The sequence below is a fragment of the Magnolia sinica genome, chromosome 1 (genome assembly GCF_029962835.1).
Source record: "Magnolia sinica isolate HGM2019 chromosome 1, MsV1, whole genome shotgun sequence".
NCBI classification, from domain to species: Eukaryota; Viridiplantae; Streptophyta; class Magnoliopsida; order Magnoliales; family Magnoliaceae; genus Magnolia; species Magnolia sinica.
In genome coordinates, this window is record NC_080573.1 from 126,388,298 (window position 1) to 126,400,381 (window position 12,084).

Consider the following 12,084-nt stretch of genomic DNA (forward strand, 5'->3'; position numbering starts at 1 on the left):
AGAGGAAGAAAATGCAGAAATTTTTATTCATAAACATCATTCCAATACGTACATGGGGTTGCTTTATTTATAAGAGAACCCTAAACCCCAAAAGACAATTTTACCCTTGCACCATGTGTGCGCACTAATACCAAAACTTAAAGCAAATAAATACTAATCTAAGCAATCAAAGCCTTTCATGAAGTTTCTAATAACAAAAGTAATCAAAACTCAAAATCCTAGATCATCTAAAGTAGTGGGCCACGATCATGAGATCCGATGGTAGAATCTATGTGATGATTGTGTCCGCTCCAAAGCTCCATAACGCAGCCCCCTAATTATGAGGCCCTCCAAAGATGTCGTCGTCGATCCAAATCGAAAGTGGGGCCCACCTCCTCAAATACGTGCATAGAGGGGGTGTGTGCATGATGTCCCCATCATATTCATTCGAAGGCTGACTGTTAAAGTAGGTAATGTGTGGTCGGTGAGATTACACTTGCAAATGGGAAATGCAAGCAATCTCCAGGATGAACTAAACCTTGCATTAAGCACGAGGGATCAGGTGCAGGAGCGGTTGATGCAGAGACATGTGATGACCTAATCCTAGATGCATCTATAATCAGGTTAAAGAATGTTCAAATAAATGCACCAATTAACTAATCGTTTCCAGTAAAAGGGATTAGGTAAATTTCTAAACAAAGATGAGGTCATTCCATCAGGATCATGCCCCTTAGCATAAAATCGCGTAAACAGTAAAATGGGATGACGTAGGGATATGAGGATATCCTAGATCTAGCATAAGTCAGTCCACAGTCGAGTTTGGGTCTGATTCTATTGACTAACCATTCTTCTTTTCCATTCAAACTAGGGGATATCCAAAGAGAAACGAAAGGGGTGAAGAATTAAGGGTTCAAGATGAAGAAAGTACAGGTCCTTTTGTCGTCAAAAGAAAAGGCAAATGACTCTTACCTTTTCTTGCACCTCGAAGATCTAGAAAGAGGGAAACTCGAAATCGGAGTGGAATCCTCAATACACAAGGGCCAATCCTGAAACCCTAATATCTTTAATAAAGAGGAAGAAAAAAGACAAATTTCTGTTCATTTAATAATAATAAAAATAGGGTTCCTCACAAGTCACAACGTATATATAAGCTATGGAAAAAGTAAAAGTGCACTAAAGCCTCTGAAAAAAAAAAAAAAAACCGAAAAGTAAAGAAAGTGTAATAAAGCCCCTGAAATAAAGAAAAGAACAAAAACACCTAAAAATAAAACTCCCGTGTGGTAGAGTGTGAAATCCGACCCATGGATCTACGGTCAGGGTACGATCATGCCGCTTCTGTACTCGTAGCGCGTAAAAAAATGGGTCCAATGGACCAAATGTCCATCCACATCAATTCCTCCACTCCGGTACTCTATCGGCGACGCCTTCTCCTCTGGTACACTTTAAAGGGTGCACCACTGATGTTCGCATCAGCAGTGAGACAATAACTCCAAATGTTTAGGAAGCAAGGGTAGGTAGGAAGTGCTTGTATAAATTAATATTGAATGATTTAAGATGCATGTGTTGTCTTCGATAGCTGTGGACTTAGTGAGTGCATTTTGAATCTTGCGATCTGTCTGGCTGGTGTTTCCTCATAGCCGCTAACTTCAGTGGGCTGCCATCTTCGCATGCTTAGATCGGCCACATTCATTCGAATACTGGATGGGCAGTAAATGCTCAAACCTTTTATTTTGATAAGAATTATTAGACAAATGATTAAGATAGTTTATTGACATTACATCCTCTTGCTTGATGCTGATCTGGATGGTAGTTAAGAGTGATTCAATGTGGAAAATGTAGACCCTTTGAAAAAAGTGTAAAACGTGTGGATGAATCTGTTAAGTTTATGTTAATGATGTGCATTTAATTATCATATCATCCTCTCTTAAATAGATCCAACTCTGGTTGTCATTTTCAGTTGCTTTATGCCTCAACTGCCTTTTCGCCTGGCCTTTTTTGTGAACTTCACATTTAGAATTTATTTCACCATACGACAATCAATGTTATAAATTTCTAAGTAGAATGTGGAAATTGTAAGAGGGCTAGACTGCTTCGTAGTCATCATAAATTAAACTTTCCCTTCAAATTTTAAGAAAATTAATTAAAAGCAGTACGTGAAACTAAGAGACATCCAAATCAACTTCATCAGTTAACAACATTACATCTACAGGCATTTCTAATAACCATGTAGAATATCCAGTCTATGAGAAACATGGTATTAAAGAAACAGTTACGCGTCGGTTGTTACGGCTGTTAAATAACAATAATGGTGGGAGCCGTTAAGCAATATGGGGATGTAATGCCTGTTCTGGAAAAAAGAAAGTTAGTAGCAGGCCTGTTACGGCAATAGCGGGCTCATAACAGGCTGATACAATTTCTTCGTTTAATTTTTCTTTTACCATTACGGGGCCTTTACAGGCTCTACATAACAGCCACTAAGGCCCATATCATAATGGTCATGAGGCTGGTCGTTTTGGCACCATTACCATTATTGAAGACCTTGATGAGACGTTAGAAATCATTCTTACTATGTTGTCTATATTCAACAAGCAAAAACCCCTAAGCTGTTCCATTTTTAAGTGAATTGTGGCTTCATTTACGATCTTTTGTATTTTTTGTTGAATCATGAATCTTAAGATTTCAATACCTGTGTCAACACTTTCCTCTTTGTATCTCGTGCTTTGGTTAATCAATTATCAATGGATCTTTACCTTCATGTTTTACAGACTCGGGCATTGACAGATCCATATTTACCAAACCAAAAACCTTTCACTTAACTGTCCTCATGTTGAAATTGTGGAACGAGGAACGTGTTGCAGCAGCTACTGAGGTTCTGCAGGTGAATGTCTGCTGATGCAAATAGAGATTGGCTGCACATGGATCATTTGCTAATGTAATAGTTTGCATTTTATATGTAGAGTATCTCCTCAAAAGTCAAGGATGCTTTGGGTGGCCAACCTGTTTCTATAAGGCTTAAAGGACTGGTAAGATTTTTTATTTTTTATTTTTTTGTCTTTATTTAGTGTACATGTGATCTCCATGTTCAAATCATAGTTCAAAAACCCGACTGGACTTGATGTTTAGCTGGTTCAGGTTGACTCAAATACCCAACTTGAATTGACTTGATGTGTAATTATTATAAATTAAAGCTATTAAGAAAGTAATAACATTTTCAAATGGGTATAGTAAAAAGAAAACAAAAACCAGAATGAGAACATAGTAATTTACAAGCTGGTTAAGAGTGTCACCTCCGTCCCTGGATATCTGGGGTTCAAATCTTTCTCCCTGCTTCTTTATTGTTTTTTAAAAAAAAAGGTTCACGTAGTAACTGGGTTTGAATCACATCAAGTCAACATGGTTGAGTCATCAAGTAAATTCGTCTTGCCTTTTAAATTTCATTTGATTCTATCAATATATTTCCATGGCTTCGTATTGCAAGGAATTGGTTTCTTTTCGTTTATTTTCTTTTCCTTTTTATGCTGTCTTGGAAACTCGGAGAATCTGTAATGATTCACATTATGGGAGGGAAGGCTGGTTTTTCCTTGCTCTTTGTTGTTTTTGTTTTTGTTTTTCCTCCTTTTTGGGCTGGTCCATATCTAAATGATGAAAGGGTCACTTTTGATCTCCTTTGGGGGGGCTTGAATGCATGTATTTTCTGTTTTTAGTTGTATTAATAAAAATCTCAAAAAAAAAGAAAAAAAAGAGGAAGAAGAAGAAGAAGGGAAAAAAGAGGAGTAACTTCATAAAGCTATATTAGAGTGTGGAGTGTATCTTGAAACCCGTCATGGGTTTCATTTGACAAATGCCAAACGATAATTAGATGAAGGGGTGTTTGTTTTTCCATTTACGATTGTAAATGGTTGTAAATAAGCCATCATTATTTGCAGCAGCAATTACAGCCAGTCCCATTGTGTGACGTTGACAGTTATGACTTTTTAATGGCTTTGCCACTAATATCAAGGAAGAAAGATTAAAATCCGTGGAGCTCACTGTGATGTGTATGTCTGATCCACACCGTCCATCCATTTTACCAGCTCATTTTATGGCATGAGCCCAAAATTTAGGCAGATCAATAGCACAAGGGAACCACACTACAAGAAACAAGGGGAGTTAAATGCCTACCGTTGAAAACTTCTTGTCGGCCATAGAAGTTTTGGACCAAGCTGATATTTGTTTTTTCCCTTAATCCATGTCTGTGTGACCATATGAACAGGTTGGATGAAAGATACACATCATTGTGGGCCCTAGGAAGGTTTAAGCTTTCAATGGTGGATGTCATTATCCCCCTGTTTTCTGTGGTGTTGTCCACATGAGCCTTGGATCTGCCTCATTTCCTGGATCATTCTCTAAAATGAGTTGGTAAAACAGATGGACGGCGTGGATCAGAAATACATCACGGTGTGACTCACTGATTATCCTCACGCAATCCTGTTTGAGTGTGCATGGTTTTCAAGGCTCAAGTCCCGCGCTATTTTTCCTTTCCTTCCAAACTGTGGTGAAAAGTAATTATTACAAATTTACCACCATTTACAGTGGAATTTGAAAAAACAAACACCCCCTAGGAAGATAATTGCACAAATTTAAAATTGACTCGGTGAACCTTTGATAGCTATAAAGCAGCAGTCTAAAAACATACATTCCTTACTTGTAGTGCTTGCAGCAGATCCAAAGCGCAGGGGGACCACACTACAAGAAACAAGGGGAGTTAAACGCCTACCATTGAAAACTTCTTGTCGGCCACAGAAGTTTTGGACGAAGTTGATATTTGTTTTTCCCTTCATCCATGCCTGTGTGACCGTATGAGCAGATTGGATGAAAGATACACATCAGTGTGGGCCCTAGGAAGTAAGCTTTCAACAGTGGATGTCATTATCCCCCTGTTTCCTATGGTGTGGTCCACATGAGCCTTGGATCTGCCTCATTTCCTGGATCATGTTCTAAAATGAGTTGGTAAAACAGTTGGACGGCGTGGATCATAAATACATCACGATGTGACCCACTGATTATCCTCACGCAATCCTGTTTGAGTGTACATGGTTTTCAAGGCGCAAGTCCTGTGCTATTTCCTTCCCTTCCAAACTGTGGTGAAAAGTAATTATTACGAATTTACCACCATTTACAGTGGAATTTGAAAAAACAAACACCCACTGGGAAACTAGTGCGATAGTTGCACAAATTTAAAATCGACTCAGTGAACCTTCGATAGCTATAAAGCAGCAATCTAAAAACATACATTCCTTGCTTGTAGTGCTTGCAGCATGATAACACTAACCATATGTGTACCCAAGAATAGCTATGTGCACCAACGAATGGTTGCTTATGATTCCTTATTATCATATGTACATAATTGTATTTCAGGTAGTTGATGTACATTGCCATGTGATTAATGCAATGCAAATGCCCCCTTTTTTTTGGAATGGTAACTCCAAGGCAATTGACTCTCCATAGCGAATTGGTTTGTCCTGTGATGAATTAGTTTATCTTAGTCATTTCTTAGGAGAGTCTGGAAACGTCTGTGCAGCTGTCTGATTTGTACACCCTTGATCAATGGCTGTGTATTATATACCATCGCCTTGCTTCCCACCAAAATAATTCATAATACATCAGTTTCTTCAATGATTAGAGGTGTGAAGTCGTTAGATGTAATATGCTTGTCTTAACTTGGGTTGGTAGCTCCTCTTTCTAACTTAGAGCTTGGATGATTGATGTGATTCGCCTGGATTCATTGGTTTTTTTGCATTCTTTTTTCGGTTGTCCAAACTTCATTTCTTAAGCTATGAATAGATCGTATTTACAGAGAGAAAAGGAAAGCTACATAATTAGTCTTTTATGGATATCTTAGCTTTTTAATGAGTATTATTCTTGCCCTTGTTGACACGTTTTCTATGAAGAGTGGTAATGATATCTCTATGAAGGAACTATTACTTTCTGATTCTAGTTTACTATTCAGAACACGTATCAAGGAAAAAATGCTCTTCACTATTGCAGGAGTGCATGAGAGGCTCACTTGCGAAGGCCCGTGTTCTATATGCTCCAGTTGAAGAAATTGGTGGCGAGGACCGCTTGTTACGTGCATGTCGTATCCAAACAATTTTCATAATTTAAAAGTTCCAGAGTTTACTGCTTGACACAGTCACATTGAAGAATATTCAGTGATTGTAAAATCTAATGCACTTATTGTTCTGCATGTTATTTCTTTGACTTTCTTCAACTACTACAGAAGTCATTATTGATGCGTACATTGAAGCTGGCCTTGTTCTCGAAAAGGATGCTCACCAAAAGTTAAAGGTAAACTACTATGACATTTTCCTTTTTAGGGATTTGGATATGTGAATGCTGATCTTTTGATCCATTGCCATAAAAACCCCTCCCTTGTTACTATTTCCAAAGCATGGAAATGACATGGCCCACCATGTTGTCTGCATGACATCTACTCTGTCCATCCTTTGCACCAGCAAATGTTAGGACAGAAACCCAAGAATCAGGCAGATTTAAAACTCAAGTGGGCCACACAACAAGAAATAGTGGTGATTGGATGCCATTGAACCTTCTCAGGTGCCATAGAAGTTTGGATCAGGCTGATCTTTTGTGTTTTCCCTTCATCCAAGTGAGAATAACCTTATGAACAGGTTGGATCTCAAGAAAGCGTAATTGGCATTTTGGTCAATATAAACAGTAAATGTTTCATATGAGGTTTTTATGGCAGATTGACTGGAGGGGCCTTTTGAACGAAGGGCGTGAACACTGGGGCTTATTTGGGAATAGCAACGAGGGGTTTTTATGGCAATTGACCAAAACATACGGTTTATATGTCAAAATGCCTTCCTTTTATTCAGTTTTCCCCCTTAACACCCATGTTACCTGATTATCCGTATGGTATCAATTATGCCAAGAATCAGGTTTTGTTGGTTCCTCAAATCAAAATTCTCTATATATGGATATGACAACGGTTGATTACTGCTTCAAAAGTATAATCATGAGATATTTCCATAACAATATCAGTTGAGTTTGTTCCTAATTGGTGAACAAATGTGGGGTATAAAATCCTAGTGGATCTGGATTTTAAGTCACGTAGAAGGGGGATGCCTTATCCGAGTATCCGTCTCACAGAGGAATTGTATGATGCTAGACCGTAGGAACTGCACAATATACTCAGCTTTTCAGTTTGTACTTGGTCTTTCTTCATCTGAACATGGACTTTGATGTATTGCATCGGGTATGGCTATGATAGCTAACTGGTAGAGCAAAGGACTGAAAATCCTTGTGTGACCAGTTCAAATCTGGTTCCCGACATATAGTTAATGTCTGAAGCTGGTACTCATTTTTATACAAATGCAATATGGATAGTGATCCATATTTATTAGTACAGACAGATGCTCATTTTTATTCTTCTTGTTGACCGTCAATTTACAGCAAGGTATTCCATATCAGTAACGGTGGCCTTAACGGTCACCACCATTACCGATATGGGTATCGGCTGTAACGGCCTATACGGGGGTGTAACGACTGTTACGACCACCATAGCGGTTGAAAATTTTCTTTTGCCCGAAAAATTCTGAAAAAATATTTAGGAATAATATAAATATTCCAAATATGCATTCATTTTTTGTTTTGAACATATTCATGGTAGTGTAACGGTTCACTCTTTGGTGAGAGTGTTGTATCGGGCTGTCTAGTGAATTTGTGAACATGATTATATGTATCTAATGTTTACACATCACAATAAAGCATTAAAACTAGAAATAAGAAAAATTGCATAAATGATACTATTTCAGTTTTTTGAAAAAAAGAAAAAGAAAAAATGCCATCGGAGCTTATATTCGCTCAAATCACTTCAATCTACGATTTTAATATTAAAAACTATAGTAAGTGTGGTTGAAATCTATTGTAAAATTATCTAGGAGAGATTTAAATAGAAAAAAAAAAGTGGCTATTTTTTTACTGTTATGGGGGTAACGGTCGTTATGCCCCGTAACGGCCGATATGGTCCCAAAAAATCAACTGCCCCGTTTCACCCCGGTATCGCGTAATAGTCATGGCCGTTACCTATACGTATCGGACTTTACGGACATATCGTAACGGATAAATGCAACAAACTGGAGGGTTGGGACTGTCTTTTTTTCTGTTTTTCTGAACATTGGAAAATTTTTATTAACAAGGCCACAGCCTAAATGTACATATCTACAAAGAAGCCAAATAACAAACCCTCACAACTCAAGCTGACACTCTGGAAAATGAGCAACGGCTTTTGATGCTAAAATGGGGTTGGGACTGTCTTATTGAGGGGAGTTTTTGGGAAAACATCCATCCGTAGTGGGGCCAACAGACCAATGATTGGATTACTGAATTGTGGGTCTGACCTGAGTATACTGCACATATCCTCAGTTTGAGGATCCAATAATTCTTCCTGACTGAAATGCTTTCAGACAGACAATGAAATGAAGTCACCTTTACAGAAAGCATGTCAGGGTCATCTATTCAGAACTTATCGTTCAAACAATGAGTCTTAGCTTTTATAAAAGCAGACAGAGCACCAGGTGACACATGTTGGGAAGTTTAAACAAAAGCATGCTTTCAGACAGGACAATGCACTGACATGCTTCCAAAATGAGAACATGCATGTGAGTGATTTTTCTCTTAAAGCTGTGCTCTTTCAAGAATGCATCAAATGCTTTTATGGAAGCAGCTTCATCAGATAGAACTCATTAATATTTTTTCAAGCACTGATTCTCGATGAGTTGTATGATGACTTCAACTCAGAGAAAACTTCATAGTACTTGAATTCCTAAGCGGACAAAATGCATTAGTTAATGTAGACGATAACCCTTGATTTGGAGTTCTGACAACCATATGGGGCTTGAAGACCTGAGTGGCAACTTTTCATGGTTGCCTCCTCAGACGACTCAGATCCGTGTATGCTTGCTTGCTTCTACTGCTCAAGGATTCTGCTAGAGAATTAAAGAAATCACAGCCCAAAATAAGACTTCTTTTATCTTTCAAAAAAAAAAAAGAAAAAAAGAGAAAAAAAAAAAGAAAAAAGAAAAAAGAAGAAGACTTGTTTTCTTTGGAGGCAGTTAATAGATGAAGATGGTATTATCCGGAGTGCTTGAAAACATTGGATTTCCGCAAGTGATTCAAGATAGTGGAGCTTCAGAAGATGATGCCCAACAAACTGTTTTTGTTTGGAATTTTCAACATGGTGTTTTGGACAGAAGATACATTATTATGGGCACTCTTATCTCTCATTTATGTCTGCAGAGTTTTGCTAAGCACACGTGTGATAAAGGTCATGTACACACCACACATGTGGACCAATATTGGAAACAGGTAGACAGATTCGAAAACTTGAGCCAAGTTTTTTAGATCCGTACACTTGTTTTGCAAACCGTGGCCCACCTGACCAGTGGATTAACCTGATTCTTGGGCTGGGGCATCAATATAGTGGTTCCAATTTCCATTCTGATAGATGTCTTGGATCTCGGACCTATTGTGCCATGCAGGCAAATGTTTGGTGTGTACATGAGCTTTATTGCACATGCATGTGGGCCTAGCAAAGCTCAAATCCGCAATGTATTTATTTCTGTATGTCATTCTCTAGGCTCCAATTTATAAATGGATTTGTTGTTAGTGATTTTAAAGCCTTAAAAGAGTCCTGAGAAACAATTCATCAGGACTTAACATAATGATTTGTTTCTTTCCTTCAATTGCAGCTTCATGCCACCCTGATGAATGCAAGGCACAGAAAAGGGTTAGTGTATTTACTGCTTTTGACATAACTCTTTGCAATGATACCCATTACATTTTCCTAATTCACTTAAATATTTGAAATGAAACCTTTCAGGAAGAAGATGACGAGAAGATATGATTCATTCGATGCTCGGGGCATTTTTAAGCAACATGGGTCCGAAGAATGGGGCGAATATCTCATACATGAGGCCCACCTGTCGCAGAGGTTTGTTTTTGATGACAATGGATATTACCATTGCTGTGCTTCAATTCCCTTTCCAGAAGAGATATAAATTGAATAATTTTTGTTTTTCCTGTTGTTGTGGACTAATCCAAGATGTTCAATTCTTGTTCTTAGATGATGTATGATCGTCCTACTTATTAGAAGAACATGCTCTGTAAATTATAATCGCTGTTTCGTTGCAGATTAACAGTTTTACTAGTGATATTGTTGGCCTTTTGCTTGGATTCTCGTAAGTGAACCACCACGCTCTATTGGAAAATCGCCTGATACTCAAAAATCAAAATGATTGAATTGTTTTGGGACTTGCATAGATTTCCAAAGCCGTGGTCTTATTTTTCATGGATGATAAATGAGAAGGCTACCTTTGACCATGGTTTGCCGAATCCTGATGTTGCCACATGTGCCATTCATCAGGTTGTCTGACCGTGAACGTACCAGGGCCCAAATATAGCTAGGCAAGTCATTAGGTTGGACGCATTTGCACATGAAACATGGATTGTTTAAAACGGATTAAGAGCCCTTCTTCAATGCTCATTTGTCTCCCACCTGATGATCAAACTGGCCTGATTTTCCGGCCATGGAATGTGCACAGTGGTCCCAGTTAATTTATTGGTTAGCTCTGATACACACCTGGTGGATGCTACTTCCAGGGATCTTTATTTACAGATATCCGGATTAAATGGGCATTGTTAGCATAGGACTCCAATACGCAGCCATAAAAGTTTACACAATCAACTAGGAAAGAATCATTTATGGTATCTGATCCTCCCAGAGTTGCCCCTGGAAAGCTTAGGTATTGGATCAGGGTAAAAGTTGGGCTTTAGGGGTTTCATGGGATGCTACATCACATGGATGGTTTAGATCTTGCACTCATGTCGCAGTAGATGAGTTTTCAAAAAGTTCTCGTGAGTGAGCATTCCTTCCTCTCTATATGAGAGAGAGAGAGGAATGCCCACCTACGCACCTTAAATGAGCACCCGTGAGTACACATTTGTCATAGGCACATAATATGATCGGTCCATGTGATGCGGCACCCTTGAAATTTTATGGGCCCAATTTTTAGCCCGATCTAAACTCTAGTGGGCCATAGTAAAAAGAAATGCAAATTAAGGGAAGAAATTGTTTTCTTTTGCTATGGCCCACCAAAGTTTTGTATCGGGCAGGTTTCAAGGGGTGCCACATCATGTGGACCGTTCATATTCCATGCCCATGACAAGTGTGCAAAGGTGCTCACGGGTCCATGCCCATGACGCATGTGCAAACGTGCTCACGGTTGCTTGCGTAAGCAGGTGAGTTCCTCTCTATCTGATGGAGAGAGTCCTGGTCACCTTCTTAAGTGAGCGGCACGTGTCATGGGTGCAAAATCTGAACGGTCCATGTGATGCAGCACCCCAGGACCAACTTTTGGCCTAATTCAAAACTCTGGTGGGCCATAGCAAAGATAGAGGCAAATCAGGAGAGGAAACTGTTACATTTGCCATGGCCAACCAGACTTTTTTATCAGGTTGAAAGTTGGTCCCGGGGGTTTCATAGGGTGCCGTATCACATGGACCGTTCAGATTTTGTGCCCTAAACATGTGTGCGAAGGTGCACAAGTGAGCATTTTTCTATGTCATACTCAATTTCCACACCTAATTGTATTTTTTGCAATAAGGAAAAATATCACATGTGGAAACAGATTCCTTGGTCCATGGTTTTCCATTGTTTTCTAGTAATCCAGAAACCGCTAATGAGTATGAATTGAGATGACTAAGTTATTAGTTCAATCAAGCATATCTGGATTGTCACGGGTACCTCCTTTGTGATTTATCACAATAAGAGGAGCATCCAAACGGGCACCTTGGGAGTATATTAAAATTCTAACCAACTTCATGTTAACCTTTTTCTTTAGAAATTTAAGAACGATGCCTTGATTATCACTTGAGTTTCAATGCAGAAAAAAAATTCACCCACCTTCTCCTCATAAATTCTAAGACTCCCTTGAAGAAAAGACCAAAGCGTGCAAACAGGCATGTACCACACACAAGCAAAAAGTAGCATTATCGTATCCAAATGGACTTACAAGTTGGGTATGAATGAGGTGTTATGGTCCCTCC

General features: G+C 38.8%; 1 protein-coding gene across 5 annotated transcripts in view; it reads left to right on the forward strand.

Annotated features, from left to right (window-relative positions):
* The window catches only part of LOC131257658 (uncharacterized), a 44,421-nt gene extending 34,231 nt beyond the window's left edge, over window positions 1-10,190 (forward strand). For 4 of the 5 annotated variants that reach the window (XM_058258454.1, XM_058258437.1, XM_058258472.1 and 1 more), the window contains 6 exons: window positions 2,745-2,857; window positions 2,937-3,002; window positions 6,007-6,097; window positions 6,239-6,306; window positions 9,729-9,766; window positions 9,860-10,190. In XM_058258454.1, coding sequence (XP_058114437.1) covers window positions 2,745-2,857; window positions 2,937-3,002; window positions 6,007-6,097; window positions 6,239-6,306; window positions 9,729-9,766; window positions 9,860-10,037 — 554 coding nt within the window. In that variant the 3' untranslated portion in view covers window positions 10,038-10,190. The remainder of the gene's footprint in view (window positions 1-2,744; window positions 2,858-2,936; window positions 3,003-6,006; window positions 6,098-6,238; window positions 6,307-9,728; window positions 9,767-9,859) is intronic. The other variant, XM_058258462.1, reaches the window with a different exon arrangement.
* Window positions 10,191-12,084: the final 1,894 nt, after the last annotated feature.